This window comes from Ursus maritimus, unplaced genomic scaffold (assembly GCF_017311325.1).
Source record: "Ursus maritimus isolate PB19 unplaced genomic scaffold, ASM1731132v1 scaffold_16, whole genome shotgun sequence".
Taxonomy (NCBI): Eukaryota; Metazoa; Chordata; class Mammalia; order Carnivora; family Ursidae; genus Ursus; species Ursus maritimus.
The window spans coordinates 14,972,964-14,989,554 of record NW_024424008.1 but is presented as its reverse complement, the minus strand read 5'-3'; the positions used below and the strand labels follow the sequence as shown (position 1 = coordinate 14,989,554).

At 35.5% G+C, this 16,591-nt stretch overlaps 1 protein-coding gene across 12 annotated transcripts in view; it reads left to right on the top strand.

Annotated features, from left to right (window-relative positions):
• PICALM (phosphatidylinositol binding clathrin assembly protein) overlaps window positions 1-16,591 on the top strand; it is a 98,189-nt gene that overhangs the window by 69,297 nt on the left and 12,301 nt on the right. For 4 of the 12 annotated variants that reach the window (XM_040630938.1, XM_008704410.2, XM_008704415.2 and 1 more), the window contains 7 exons: window positions 4,007-4,114; window positions 5,737-5,868; window positions 5,965-5,995; window positions 6,178-6,277; window positions 9,147-9,170; window positions 10,772-10,831; window positions 12,213-12,317. In XM_040630938.1, coding sequence (XP_040486872.1) covers window positions 4,007-4,114; window positions 5,737-5,868; window positions 5,965-5,995; window positions 6,178-6,277; window positions 9,147-9,170; window positions 10,772-10,831; window positions 12,213-12,317 — 560 coding nt within the window. The remainder of the gene's footprint in view (window positions 1-4,006; window positions 4,115-5,736; window positions 5,869-5,964; window positions 5,996-6,177; window positions 6,278-9,146; window positions 9,171-10,771; window positions 10,832-12,212; window positions 12,318-16,591) is intronic. The other 8 variants (XM_040630939.1, XM_008704413.2, XM_008704419.2 and 5 more) reach the window with 3 other exon arrangements.

Below are 16,591 nucleotides of genomic sequence, written 5' to 3'. Positions count from 1 at the left end.
CTTGTCAGATTCTTTTTGTGGCACTCAAGCTTATCCTAATACTACCCTTATGTGCCATGAGCCTTCTACCGTAGCTGGTTTATTTGGAGGTAGGTAATGGTATCTCTAAAGTTTATCAATTTATTTATGCAGGAGGGAGTTCTTTTTTTTTAAATGAGGGGTTTTTTTTTTAATTGATAAGAAAAAAAAAATACTTGCTTTTGAAGAATAGATCATTTTCCCCCTGATTTTGTTTGTCTTGATTAAACAGAGGATTGTTTTGTGGATGGATGCTTGTCATCTCCCTACTTTAATCCATACTCAAAAGGTTCACATTCTCAGAGGAGCTTATAATATTATGGGCTTATAGAATTTAAAGCTCTTTGTATAGATGTTAGTGATAGAACACTAAATAATTTTTTTTTAAAAGATTTTATTTATTTATTCGATAGAGATAGAGATAGAGACAGCTAGCGAGAGAGGGAACACAAGCAGGGGGAGTGGGAGAGGAAGAAGCAGGCTCCCAGCAGAGGAGCCTGATGTGGGGCTCGATCCCACAACGCCAGGATCACGCCCTGAGCCGAAGGCAGACGCTTAACCGCTGTGCCACCCAGGCGCCCCTGAACACTAAATAATTTTGACTTGAGCTGTTATGGCACAGATGTCGGGAGATTGTCCTGGAAACAAGCGTGCTTTTCCTGCACCATGCAAAGGCAGAAGAAATAGGGAACAGTTTCCAGAGAGGCATGGCCATTTTGTTACTCATTTCTGTCTTTCCAGACATGTTCTAGGCCAGTGCAGTAGTAATGAAACCCCAAAATTCAGCTGATTTTTTTGTGCGTGTGTGCGTAGGAATGGATTACCTTAGTTAAGTTGGCATAAAAAAGTAGGTTTGACACAACTGAAGAATTGAGGTTCTTGACCAGCAGACTTGGGCATGATTAAAAGGATTTAAAAGTGGAATTTACGAGGACATTTGATGGAAAGTGTGTGTTTAGAATCCAGTGAATTTGCATTTGAATTCCTATTAATTTCCAGTTCTACTTCTTACCTGTGTGTTTTGAAACAAGTATTTAACCTTTCTAAGCCTATGAAAATTAGGATAATATATCTTCCAGGATTGTCAGGAGGTTTACATATATGACTGTATGAAATCTAGCACTATGTCTGGTATGTAGAATTATCATTAAAACTACTTTTGAAAACCATCTTGTGTATGCAAATCATTTTATATTTGGAATATACTTTTTACCTAAATTATTATGTAATCATCAGATACAACCTTGAACACTTTTTTCATTGCTTTTAGACTTTAAAATTGCCATGGTTGTTCATTTTTTTGGCCCATCATTTGCTGTGAGAAGCTCAGGAAGTTCATATAACTTTAATAGCTGAATAAATACAATTATTATATAGCTGTAATAATAGAATTTTCTTTTTCTACCTACTAGTTTGTATAAGATGAAATACTTAGGATAAACTGAAAATCAGACAATTTGGAGTTTAAGTCTTGGTTTTTGCCACTTAATAAATCTTTGACCTTGAGTAACATTGTTTAATCTGTTTCCTCATCTGTAAAATGAGGATAATAATGACTATTTCATAGGGTTATTGTGAGGTTTAAATAATATACTGTTTATAAAGCTCTTGCATAGTGTTTAATAGGGTTTAATAAATAGTAGAAGTTACTTTCACAAAAAGTATGAGATCTAATTCACTATGGAACTACCACCAAAATCCCTTAGCAGTACATTTTTCTGGAAGGTATTTGGAATGCCTTTCTGTCCCCAAAGCTCTTGTTCATCTTGCCCCTTTCAGTTAATTTTATATTGTCCTCCTGAGATTTGCTCTGCCAGTGGTTTCTAAATGTTAATCTATGAATTAGTAATGGTCAGTGGCAGAGTTTTCACTGGGCCTTGGTGAAATAAAAGAGTAGGTAGTTCAGTATCATGATTACTTTATACAGTTAACCTTAGCCTGTTCATCTTTTTTTTTTTTGTCCCTAAATTTTCCTTTTGAAATGGTGATAGTAGTTTTTAATCTTTGTTTTAAGTAACTTTTAAAAATTAAATCCTAACAGTCTCCCAAAAAATGACTTGGGATAAAAAGCCATTAGGTTTAAAGTATTCATTGAAACAATAATGCAGAACTCTGACCTTGAAGATGTGTTACTACTTAAAAGATTATTAATTTGAAATGCATTGCTTGCTTCCCTGGGAGCCAATCAGCTATTACAACTTATTAAAAATTTCTTTTTATTTTTTGCATACCTAGAGACATTTTAAATTTGATATGCTAGCTCTGGATCACTTTATATCCTCTCAAACCTTTTATTCTTTTAGGTAATAGTCTTGTAATTGCACAGATTGATGCCCCTAGGGACCTCAGGAAATGGCTCCTCTCTTCACAGAAAGTAATAAATGGATTACTATGAAAGATAGGCTTATCTCTGATATTAACCAAATTCTAGAAAACTAGGATAAAATAGCAGGAGAAAAACAGGAATTTGATTTGCTATCCTAGTTATAAATTACTGTTCCGTGTATTTTCTAAACTTTGGAGACCTAGCCAAGGTACCGTTTCCAGAATCATTTAAAGAATAATATGTGTACTTCTTACACTGTGCTGGGCACATAATTAAGCACCGAAGATTTTTGTCGTCCTTGAGTAGATACATCAGTTCTTTTTGTAAGGAGTTATGAGAAGAACCAGTGAGCCCATGGTGTAATTCTTAAACAGCTTGTACACTTTAAAATGTTTTCAAATTGTTAAGTCTAGAAATCTGGGAACCTCTTGATGAATGGTCAGATTTATGTACTAAATTATTTTGTACTTTGATAGTGTTTGTGTTCTCATTGCATGACCATTGTGGGTTTTTAAAAAATATTTATTTGAGAGAGAGACAGAGAGCTCAGTCTCTCAGAGAGAGAGAGCGAGCAGGAGCATCGCGGAGGGGCAGAGGGTGAGGAAGAAGCAAACTCCCCACTGAGCAGAGAGCCCAACCCAAGGCTCACCCCAGGACCCTGAGGTCATGACCTGAGCAGAAGGCAGACACTTAACCCACTGAGCCACCCAGGCGCCCCTGACCATTGTTTTTAAGACTGGTTTAAAAATTAATTATGGAAAAAGAACTTTTTTTTTTAAGTTTTATTTATTTGAGAGAGTGTGCACTCGTGTGTGTGTGTGTGTGTGTGTGTGTGTGTGTGTGTGTACCTGTGTGCGCGCGAGCTGGGAGAGGGGCAGAGGCAGAGGGAGAAAGAATCCCAAGCAGGGCAGAGCCTGGACTCTGGGCTTGATCCTAGGACCCTGAAATCATGACCTGAGCCCACACCAAGAGTCAGCAGCTTAATGGACTGAGGCACCCAGGTGCCCCTGGAATAAGAACATTTTTAAAAATTTGTGCCCTACAGAATACTCATGCTCGATCTAAAATGGTACTTTTAAAGGGGGGAACATAAGGATTAGTGGATTGTAACTTTCAGAATCCTGTTATTTCTCAAATGATCTTAAACCATACTGCATTTGATTAACCATTAAAGGGAGGAAGGAAGGTGAGAGAAATAATGGAGGGTGAGTGTGGGCGGGGAAGACTCCTGGTTCTAAACAGAATCTAAGTAGATTCATATTTTTTAAAGCACCATAGAATACTTACTTCATTACCAAGTCATTATTTACACTGTATATATATTTTGCTTCATGCAAAGTCCTGGAATTTTAGATGTGTCTAGTTTTTAAAAAATCATCAGTATACAAAATTAAGGTAAAATAAAGATTTTACTTTTGTAATGAAACAAATTTAATAGTTCAACTTCAGTTGCTCTTTTGTTAGTTTTTTTTGTCAGTAGGATGATTTTGTTACAGAAAATGTCATCACCACAAAAAGATGTAGTGTTAAGAAACATTTTGCTTGAAGGATTGGCCTTGTTTTTTGTTGGAATTTATTGGTTTTTCCATTGTCATCATTATTAAGAGCTGTAAATGTAGACGTATTAAAGAATTGAGCTTTTTCCATTTTGGTTTTTCTTAGGATTCACTCCATCTCCAGTTGCACAGCCACATCCTTCAGCTGGCCTTAATGTTGACTTTGAATCTGTGTTTGGAAATAAATCTACCAACGTTATTGTAGATTCTGGGGGTAAGAAAAAATTGTTTTATTAACATTACTATAATGTTCTCATTTAGATTCTGTCTGAGGACATTTAATAATACTCTTTTGAACATATGTAAATAGATTAAATTAGTGTAGCCAGTAAAGTTGTTCCTCTTCTCCCAGCCGCTAGATGAGACCTTCAAGGGATTATTAACTGTTCCTTTTTCTTAGTGGCAGTTTTGACTCTGGGAGTATTTTGTTTCTCCCAGAGCTAAATGAGATCTTGCTTAGATTCGATTGGTAAGTCATAGCTAATGACTATGTGTAGAATGTTGTGCTGTGTAGTCATTACAAGTTTTATCTTTGCTGAAATGAAACTGGCTTTTTTGAAAAGTAGGAAAATAAAACTTTTGGTACGTGACTTGTTGAGACAGTCCATGCTTAAAGAGCTAGAATGTATTACATATCAGAACTGCGGGGGGCTTTTTGTTATTTTAAGGATGGTTCTTTCTACAGTATGCTTGTTCATTTGTCTTAAAAGAATGTACATAAATTTGTAGAGCCAGGTTTCCATTTGTTTTCATTAACATCTTGTTAATTTTAAGTTTGTAAAGATTGAAAGAGTTTCCATAAAATTTACTACTCTTACCATGGGATGACCTGTTTTTGGTTAGTAAATAAATTCAAGTCATTTAAAGAAACCTGTTGAGGCGTTTTTGATTTTATAATATATAATTATACAAAAAGTAAGCAAGCTTATAAAGAGTATGTATGGACTAAGATTTTTTTTTTCTGTACACTAGTAGGTTTATAATTACATTTTGTGATGCATTTGATCTTTTCCTTTTGAGTTTGTCTTTCTGGGAAAAAGTATAAATAGAGATCAACTGTTCATATTTTGTAAACCACCATTTTTGGTGACTTTCAAATTCTCTATTATTGCTAGATCATGCTATTGAATCTTTTAGTGGGTTTGATTGGATTCACTTAACTTCTCGCTTTGGTAGAGAACCTTAAGGGGTTTTATTTTATTTTCATCTCTAGGCAATGTCCCAGTTTAGTAGATGGTTTAATGTAATTGGAGCATAAGGGTAGCAATTTCTTAGGTATAATTTAGGTTAACTGTTTTTGACAGAAGAAAAGTGATAATCAAATGGTTCATTTTCACTTCCTTCTAATGTAGTGGTTTTACATAGACCTTACATTCCCCACTCTGAAAAATGTAAAGAGGTCTATAAAATATTTCTTAGAAGAAACATTTTTCAAAGGTACAGAGATGTATTTTTTGTCTATATTTCTTCAGGTGTAAGTGAGTCTTTAGAAAATTTTCCAGTAAGGGGGAGAATTCCATTCCATTCCCTTCTCTTTCACCACTTTGGAATAAGAATTGTTTACTCGAATGCTTCTTTCTTCGTCCCCTTTAACCTTAATATAATTTCGTCGTGAAGTAAGACATGATTTCTCCCAAAGCAAATTTGCCTTTTCAGTCAGTTCACTTTGAAATGATGAATTTCACCTTTTTCCATTTAAAGTCATTAATTGATGCCCAATGTCATGGAAGACTTTTACAGCAAACAAACAAGTAGAGAAGTCAGAGATCTCGTATAGAAAGCCGTAGCACCATAAAGTCCCTTACAAATCCTATTTCATCTGTTTGTAACTTTAAGGCTTTGATGAACTAGGTGGACTTCTCAAACCAACAGTGGCCTCTCAGAACCAGAGTCTTCCTGTTGCCAAACTCCCACCTAACAAGTTAGTATCTGATGACTTGGATTCATCCTTAGCCAACCTTGTGGGCAGTAAGTATTCTTTGGATTCTTTTAATCTTCTTTACAATAAGTTGTATTATAAAAAAGACTCTCATTTTTAAATGCTTGCTTTATTTCCTGTCCTAGATCTTGGCATCGGAAATGGAACTACTAAGAAGTGAGTGTTTTTATATGTATTATTTCCCCGATGTACCATCTAGAGGTTGATTTGGCTTCATCTCCAAAGTATGTGTAGAGCTATCAGATCTGCATCTTAAATGCTTTTGTTCAATCTAAATATGTAGTAAAGAAACTTTATAATTATATACATTTAACGTTCTCCCTTATGTTTATTTAAAGTGATGTAAATTGGAGTCAGCCAGGTGAAAAGAAGCTAACTGGAGGATCTAACTGGCAACCAAAGGTTGCACCAACGACTGCTTGGAATGCCGCAACAATGGTGAGTTGAAAAAGCTCACAGTAACATGACTAATTTAGGAGAATATGTAACATGAAAATGTTTTTACAGTGATAGCTGTAAGTGGGAAGATTGTTTATTGAGTTTTAGATACATAAGTAATTTGTATTTTTTTTTAAGGGAGCTGATTAACTATATTTGCCAGGTACATTCTAGTAGCTACCATTTATTTAAGGGTTACTTTGTGCCAGCCATCATCTAGTAAATAATGTGTGACTTTATTTTCTATAATCCTCAAATTAACTTTATGTGATAGTAACTATTACTGTCCCCATTGTGCAGATGAAATGGAGGCACAGAGTTATTACATAATACATCTAGGATCCCAGAGTTCTTAAGTGATTAGGTAGATTTTTAGAACCCAGGAAGCCTAACCTCAGAGCATAAACTCTTAATCATTACCCTCTACTGCTGAACTCAAATTTATTATTTATCTAGAATATAAAATCTTTAGTGTTTTTCTGATCTCACCATTGGTAAAGAAACTGTACTTGCTTGGTTTTTGATAATATTGTCGAATAGTTCATAGAGTTGATTTTCCTTACTTGCTGTAGTTATATTCTTAAAATCCCCTGAACACTGAACCACTGCTTGGTTCATACATACATGTATACGTACATATGTATTTGCTCTAGTAATGGTTCAGGGTTCACTGATTTAGTGCTGGGTTACTTTAACAACATAAGTGCAGCAAATAAGGAGAATCAGCTATATGTGTGTGTAGACACATACACATGTACACACACCTTATATTCATTTACCTTAAATCCTAAAAAAATACTCGTTCCTAGTAGATACTTTTTTTTTTTTAAAACAAAAAAGAAAATGCGATTTGTAAGTGATAAGTGACTTACCTGAGGCTGCCACACTAACAGGAGCCAGACTTGAGAATCTAGCCCTCTGCAGCTGGCTCCACAGCCAGAGCTTCTATCTTCTCAGTCCCTCTAGTCATCGTTATATCAGAGCTGAAATAAGGCAGAACCTCACATTGTTCAACCGCAACTGAGAGCGAAGGTATTAGGCAACACATTTTTCACCACTCTATGCATGTCTGTCAGTGACCTTGAAAGCACCACAAACATTGATTTTGGGGATCACAAATTTGAGCAAGTGAGCAAATTTGTGAATATACAGAATCCATGAAAAATGAGGATTAATTGTATATGCTAAGTAACTAGTTAGCATCTAGATGCTAGCATCTAGTTAGCAACGAGGAAGTTCTGCTAGTTTATTGACTCTGACACGGTTGTCTCAGAGTAGCTTTGTGGCTCTACCCCTGTCCTTGGTCAGCTGCTGTTTTACCAGTGTAGGAAGTTTTCCTGCATCAGAGAAAACCAGTTTCTTCTGATAGAAAAATTTAAAACAGGCTTTCTTACAATACTCTGGAAGTAGCAGCATTTTGATTACACAGGCTACACATTGTAACCTTCCTGTTGTTAAAGACCACCATTATCCCTGTTATAGCCACTTTCTTGTATTAAATCACTTCCAGAGCACCACCCTGTTTTCCTGGGGTTAATCAAATGTTAAAATTACTAGGGCTCAGCTAAAAATAATGTGCTGATAAAATTTGTGACATTATCTAAAGAGTTTTGTTAGGTTGTCTTCTTAGATAAAAAATAATAATGAAATTTAGCCACCTTTTTTTTTTTAATTTAGCCACGTTTTTAAGGCAACAATTTTTCGTTGATAGAGTTCACTGCCATTACTAATAATAAATCCTTGCATTTAATTAGCTAATAATAAATCCTTGCATTTAATTAGCTTGTTAGGTTTTTACACATACATATACCCTCACTATCTTGAGTCTGTTTACAGTGCATTCTTGGGGAAGTTTGAATTGATAGCATCCCAATTACGAGAATAAAGTCATGCAACTTTTCTTTTTAAGTACAAAACATCTAGAAAGCAGATTGTGGTTGAAATCCATTCCCTCTGACTCCAAATCCAGTGTTTCTCTGCACTGTAACATACCTCACTGACCAGGGGATGACAAGAGGTTAGGTTAGTGGATTTTATAGCCTCAGGTGTGAATTGTACATTGATAAGACATGAGGACTGTTATAAATCCAAACGCTGATTTGAAAATACAATGAAAATTTTGTTTCATATTAAATTGTTATTAACCTATATCAAATATTAGAAGTTTGTAGGTAGCACTTGACTTAAGATTGACTACCAGAATGTAACAGGCATTTAACCATTTAGAATTTGTATGTGAGTTGATGATATTTATGGTACTGTGTCGATGTGTGTCATCTCTTAAGAATTTTGTTAAAATATTTGTATGTATGTATTTCATAGAGTTTCTTTTTAATGACTAACATACAGGGCTGGTGATATGATTCACTACTTAGATAAACTGCTGCTTATGACATTTCTTTACATTTCTAACCTTTTTATTAATCCATAAACACTGTCAAGGTTTTTGAACTTTTTTAAGTTAAAAAATTCATTGGTATTTTATTAATATATATGATGATGTTATACTACAAATTCTTTTAATTCCTGCTTGCTTTTTTTCTGAGTGGTAGACATGACGCAACCCTGTTTATGGGATGCACTGAATTTTGCAGTGTTGATGCTACTGATAGATTTTATGTTTTATGATACTTGTAATAAACTATTAGATATGTTAAGGAGATTATGCCGGAGACTAAATTTCCTTGTCAACCTTGATAGTGTTTTAGTGTAGGTGTTCTTCCATTAGATATCGGAAATGCAAGGGTTTTTAGGTAGTTAGTGAATGTACATGTGAACTAAAATGCTCTCTGTGTATTTTCTGTTGTGTAAGTACTTGTTCTAATCCAGTGTTATTGCATTATGTAATTGTTCTCCCTGGGAAAAACAGAATGGCATGCATTTTCCACAATACGTAAGTGACCAAAAACTAGCCTTTTTGCAATAAATTGGCATGCTATTAACCACTGCTGTAGCAGAATCTCATAACCTTCCAGCTATTACTTGTTTTCACATTCAGATTTTCAATGTGCCACAAATTCTTTCTAGCATCTACTGATTTCATGGATGTGTTGCAGAATTGATTCTGATGGTGGCATGGGAAATACAGATTTTTTTTTTCTTGCTTAATATTCTGCCATTTGCTGCCAGATGGCTGGGTGTCTGTGTGTATCTGTGCTGCCAGTATGCACTTGATGATTTCTGAATGAAGGGAAATGTTGATTGTGGTAATGTTGAAAATAACAATTGCATGAAATCTTACAGGCTTCTGCTGTACTTGGCAGTTTGTCTACTGCTCTTGCAGCTCTCGGTTTTTAAGTAGGGAGAGACCAATAAGTCCTACATGCTCACTCAAATACTAAACTTCTAACTATTCACTTTAGTTATGCTTCATTTAACTTCTCCATGCATATGTTCAAATTGCCATATAATTTCAGTTATTTTTTATGTTTCAGCAATGTTATTGGTCTTTCTCCTGTATTCAGTTTCAGTTTTCTTATAAGATAACACACACGCAGGGAATGTTGTTAAGACAGCAAATATGTCTAAAATGATTTTGTGCTCAGACTGTGTATTTACAGAACATGAGGTAGGGTAGAAGGCAGAGGGGAACTTTAAACTTCTTAGGGCTAGGTGGCTCTTTTAAGCATTAAAGCATAAACAGATTTAAAAATTTCTTGCTCCTCCAAATTGGTGCTTTGCCGAAGATAGTTTAAATAATTTACGGAGTAAATTAGAAGGAATGTTAATATACGTACTCTGTATAAGAACTGTGTACATCATAAAAATAGTCCTACTCAGTAGTGTTTTGAAATCTTTGGGGTTCTTTGAAAAAAGTGAATTGAAGTCCTTAGAAACTAATTTTTTGAAAGCTCAGATTATTAATTGATTTGGGATCTTTAATTTTTTTTCTTGCTCAAAAAACTGAAAACACCTAGGAAAACATTCACTTTAATACTTTTTCTGGGTACACGCTTTTTTTTTTTTTTTTTAAGATTTTATTTATTTATTTGAGAGAGAGAGCACCAGCGGGGAGGAGAGGGTGAAGCAGGCTCCCTGCTGAGCAGTGAACAGGGAGCCTGACCCATTGCTCGTTCCCAGGACCCTGGGATCATGACCTGAGCCAAAGGCAGACGCTTAACCAGCTGAGCCACCCAGGCGCCCCTGGGTAAACATTTTTTATGATAGTGATAGACGTTAAATTTTAGAACTTTCAGTATCTTTTTAAAATCTGAAGATCTTTAAAGTTGTAAAAAGCACATTGAAATTTTAGATCATTGTTGTATCTAAGTTTAAATGGTATTTTTTTTCTAGTAATGCTGCTTTTCTGCTAATTTCAAGACATTCTTTCTCATTGAGCATTAATTGACACAGTTATTAATGATCCTAAGTGTCACATTTAATCACAGCTGTCTTAGCAATTCTTTTTAGTGGAACTACAGCTATTGATTCCTTGAACTCAGTTGACATAACATGAGTTATACATCCTTGTTTATTTTTTCTCCACCATGTCAGGCACCCCCTGTAATGGCCTATCCTGCTACTACACCCACAGGCATGATAGGATATGGAATTGTAAGTACTTTTCCAGAGACAACTTTTTGGAAATAGATTGATTTATATTTAACATGTGTTTTTACAGACTTAGCTAAAAAAAAGAACTTGGTGACACACATACCTTTAGTGCCTAACATAGAACCTTGTATCATAGCATTGGTTTCATAAATATTTCTAGAGTAGTCATTATACAGCAGATACCATTTATGAATGTTCACAGTATTACTTGGCTTATTTTTCCCCTCATAATTGTGCTAAGTATTTTATACTTAAGTACAAACTTATTAAACATTAATGTTAACTCCAGACTGACTCAACCCTTTGTGTGACCTTACATTAATACCTTTGAAGTCTTATAACCTTAATACTGTAGGGGAAGGGAGGAATTAACATTTCTCGAATTGTGTAGGGGCAAATTTAGTCCAGTATAGGCCAGAGAAACTTTCCTATGACAGTGATTGCTACCATACAGAAATAGTTGTTTTACCTTTAGGCTACCCACAATCCACAGTCTGCACTGCCCTTACTCTCCCAACTATCTTAATATATAGACCCACTTAGATAAGAAATGGAGGTAATGGCTTCAACCCCCTGTATGTGTTTGAGGAACTCTTGCTGGTAGGAGGCAGCATCATATCCCTTGAAAGTGCTACTGTGGCTGCTGTGCTACTTTATTCACATCTTACAGAAGTAGCTTTGGAGTTTAATTGAAAGGTAGAACCTGTAGAAAGATAAGATTTTAGAATATGGCATTTTAACCAATATAATGTAGTGGTGCGTATGTTCTGTTTGGTTACTTGTGTTAATTTTATACCATGGAGTAGTGGGTTTTTTTAAACAAAGAAATGGTTGGTGGAGATTCTATTTTCAGTTACTCAAGAATGAACTAATCTCTTCATTTGTTATTTAAACCTCTTCTTGGTTCTGCTTAACAATAGATGAAATAAAAGGAAAGAACCATAGAGAGCAAACGTCTTCAAAGAATCAACTGTATTCACTTAGGATTACTTGCATAATGGCATAAGAACTTGATTTGACATACAAAGGCAGTTTACTTTGAAATATCTTAGCCATTTTACAGTTCCTATGTCTAAAACTGCAAATTTGAAAACTTTGGATGGTTAAAATTATTTTGTCTGCCATGCTGTAGTGAGGTTTAAGTTTTGCTTAAATTTAAGGGTTTTTTGTTGTTGTTTTGTTTTTACAGACCTTAGAAGTGTACACGTTAAAGACTTAAAAAAACTCTTAAGAATTTATAGCTGTCAGTCTTACTTGTATTTACAAGAATTTTTTCCTTTGAGTTAAAGTACTAGTACTTCCCATTCCTGTCATTCTTCTTGTTTACTAAGGAAGATGTTAGTCGACATTAATTAACTTAATATTTTTCTATTTTTTTTAGCCTCCTCAAATGGGAAGTGTACCTGTAATGACGCAACCAACCTTAATATACAGCCAGCCTGTCATGAGACCACCAAACCCTTTTGGTCCTGTATCAGGAGCACAGGTACTAATGTGCCACATGTTAACTCTTGTAATGTGCCTGATGTGGGAAGGATAGAATACTAAAAATTTCTTTCTTACAACTTAAAGAAACAAATTATTAGTGTTTTTCCCTTTGATGGTGGATGTTATTTGCTTCCTATCTTTATCATCTAAAAGAGCTTTTAAGAATATTGATTGTTTGGAAGGAACGGACAAGCAGATTACAAACATTAAGGAAGGAAAATTCTTGACAACTTATAGTTGGTCAGTCTAGAGGGTGGTTCTTCTGAGGTTAAGGAACCTATTTTCTGTTCGTGATTCTGCGTGCTCTCCTTTGTGAATCCTAGAAACTTTGAACTCAGAGCTCCAGTGTTTTGGCTTGAATGGTGCTGCAACAAAGATGTTGCCCTCGAGATATTTGTGAACCGTGGCAAGTCTACAAAAAATTGTGAATGTTATTTTTTCATTCAATAACTTCCTGCCACTGAGGATTGTATTTAAAAACAAATGGTGGTGGGGGGGGGGGGGGGGGCAAAAAAAAAAAAAAAAACCTTGAAATGCCATGCTGACCTAATTTCTTTAAAGGAGAGACTTTCTTCCTCAGATGTTTCTAAGATCCTCTCCCAGTTCCTGAAATTTCACCCCAAATATTCACACTTTGTGTTTCATCCCATTATTGTTAGAATTAGTGGAATCTGGATTTTTTTTTAAAAAGCTTTTCCCCATGGTGGTTAGAAGAGATGTGTGAGTTTCTTTGTTATTCACTTCTCTGGTGGCATACTACTGGATGAGACACTCAGGAATTGATAGAATGGCTTCTCATTCTTTGTCTGTGGCTCTGCTTCTGTTGTTTAACACTTAGAAATAATTACATGCAGTGTTAAAGTATTCCTGCCTTACACTGCTTCTGATGCCAACTAATTCATTACTTTCATGTGTTTAATACTTACTTGAAAACATTGGTGTGAGCATTTGGTAATGGACTTGTTATTCCTTTCCCGCTTGAATAAATGTGGTATTTACACTTGCCAATGCCTACAGTGTTACACTACCAATATTAGTTTGTATTGATCCAATTTGAATCTAGGTTCTGTGTATTTCATAGACTTGTGAAGCACAGATGATCAGTCCTTTTGTTTTTTAGTCTTTTTGAGTATTTAACTCATTTCATAAATTGGCATCTCAGGGAGTACCAGTAACTTGGAGTGGTAGTGAATTTAATTCTGATTAAAAGGTAAAATCGATGTTCTCTGCAATTCATATATTTGCCCAGATGCCTCTTTTTCCCCTTTTGTCCATGGTAAAGTAACCTTTTCTTCCTGTTCCTTAATCAAAGTATTTACAGTGAAGATAGCTGGGAGTGAGGGTAGTTGATGCAGCCATAACTTTTTATAAGTCAGTTATTTTGTATGTTATTTTGTATTTGTTTTTATAAAATGGATTATGAATATATGTAGTTTACTTTGTCTTCTGTCTTTTACCATTAGTAGTTCTAAATACTGGCTTAATTTGCTAAAGAAATACACTAGACTTTGATAATCTTTAAAATGTTGATGTTTTCCCTATTAGTGTAGATGTTTTCTTGAGATCCTATGTCTTCCTCATGTCCTTTATTTTATCTTTTTTTTCCAGTTTTTTCTGTTATTTATACTTTCAACCTCAGATATGTATCATTTATTTTTTTAGAGATTTATTTATTTGGGGGGGGGCAGAGGGAGAGGGAAAGAAGCGGACATCCCGCTGAGTGTGAAGCCTGATGCGGGGCTCGATTTTATGACCCTGAGGTCATGACCTGAGTTGAAATCAAGAGTTGGATGCTTAACCAATTGAGCCTCCCAGGCACCCCTATCATTTATTTTTTAAAATTATTATTATTTTTTAAATTTTTTGCTCTATAGATTGACTAGCACCTTAAATGAATTTAAGAGAAAAAGCTGTAGTCCAGTGCTATAAATTTACCAGGAACTGCTGACTACAGTAATTTTTTTCCCCTGATATGTGGCTGACCCTGTATTCCCAGTCTGGGTCTTGTCTTACAGGTTCTTGTCTCAGAAGCAGAATACATTATAACCTTAAGCTTGGATACCATCTGACATTTTCCAAGCACTTATTATCTCACCTTTGTCTCAAAATAATTTTTAAGGTAGATGGGCCTACTATCACCACCCCATTTTACAGATAGAGAAAGCTGAGACTTGGAAAGGTTCTTCAACTAAAATGGTGAAGTGCAACTTATCCCCAAGAATCCCTGGTTTCTGGTCCAGGGCTCATTTGTAACAGTCTGCCTCTGTGCTAATGGGATTGGGTCCGTATGGCTGCTGTGTTAGCACTGTCTTCCTTTTGTCAGCAGTGAACCACTCTGCAAATCTTTGGGTTTCCTGCTAGATTATAAACTACATTTACACATTTCAGAATATAACTTCTGTAGATGTCAAGAACATCTATAGTTTTGGGAATGCTTTTAAAACCCTACTTAAACATTTATGTGAATTTTGCTTTTTAAAAAAAAAAATGGTTTAAAATATTGTGGTAAAAATCTGCCTTTATAAAAAGTGCTGGCCCCCCTAGCATCTGCTCTTATTCTAGGTTTTATATCCTGTTGCCTTCTAAAATCCACATAACTCACTGAAACACCAGAGAAGTGCAGGAATTTCCATGGGCATGAAAAGGACAGTGACAGAAATTCCTTTTCCTAATGAAATTGTGCCAGAAGAGAATGAGAACTTTAGAGTAATAAGTTTCAAGTTAAGAAATTAAATTTGGGGGTGCCTGGGTGGCTCAGATGGTTAAGCATCTGCCTTCGGCTCAGGTCATGATCCCAGGGTCCTGGGATTGAGCCCCGCATCGGGCTGCCCACTTGGCGGGGAGCCTGCCTCTCCCTCTCCCTCTACTGTTCCCCCTGCTTATGCTCTCTCACTCTCTCTGTCAAATAAATAAATAAAATCTTAAAAAAAAAAAGTAATCAAATTTGATGTGAGTGCTTAACTCTAAATATAGATTGAAGGAAGCAAATGGATAACTACGAAAAGAGAAAATCAAGTACCAGTGAAGTGGCTCAGAAAAGCTTCAGTCAGTTTCAATCAGTTGAAAGTCAGAATCTCAAATCTTTTTTTTTTTTTTTAAGATTATATTTATTTATTTTAGGGAATGAAAGCACAAGCAGGGGGAGGGGCTGAGAATTTCAAGCAGAGGCCACATGGAGACTCTCATGACCCCGAGGTCATGACCTGAGCCAAAATCAAGCATCAGATGCTTAACTAACTGAGCCACCCAGGCTCCCCAGAATCTCAAATCTTTTAATGTTACTTTTTGTTCCTTTTCCCCTTTGTTCTCCAGCTGTTCATGACAAAGCCCCATTAATTGTTTCTCTGCTCTCATTAGATCCATCCTTCTTGCTTTCTCCAGCCTTCACCCAGATTGGAACCCTTTATGTCATGCTTACTTTACAACAGTCTCCTGGTGTTTCTTTCCTTTCTAATTTAATCCATTCTGTAGATAGTGGAATAATCTTCTATAGGCAGTATTTTTAGCGTCTTATCTCCATAGTTAGAAATCTAAGGAAGTGAATCTAAATATAACTGAACATATAAGCCATCCCCTTAGCTTTCCTTCTTTCTTAACAGCCATGTCACAAAGTCTCCATCTTTGTAAGACTAATAGAGTAAACAAAACATTCAGATTCTTCAGTTGCCAGTTTACAATTCTCAGTAAGTATCCAGTGTCCTGCTTGCTGCTTGTCTTTGTCAGAAAGCCTTCATCTGTCATATAGTAGATTTATTCTTTATTCTTTTTTTCCCCTTTGGTAATGTTTTTAATTTTTTTAAAGTTTTATTTTAATTCCAGTTAGTTAACAGTGTTATATTAGTTTCAGGTGTACAATATAGTGATTCAATACTTACATACCTCACCCAGTGCTCATTCTTTACTTATTCTTTAGTCATCTCTCGTCGCTTTCCAGCACTTCTGAGATCTGAAGTTCTTTTCCTTACCCTGCATTATTTTTCTTTATAGAACTTACTATTACCTGACATCTGTTCATCTATCCTGTCTGTCCATCCATCCATCCATCCATCCATCCATCCATCCATCCAGTCTAGCAAGAGACTCCTAGAGTGGGTTATAAGCCTCATCGAGGCAGGCTTCCGGTAACTTCTGTGTCCCTGGTTCCTAGAACAGTGCCTAACTTGTAATAGTTTTGAACATTGTCAGACCAGTGAATCTGGTTGAAAACTTACCTATTCTATTGTGTAACTTACTTGTTCTTCATTGATCTCTCTTTTCACTTACTTATAACCA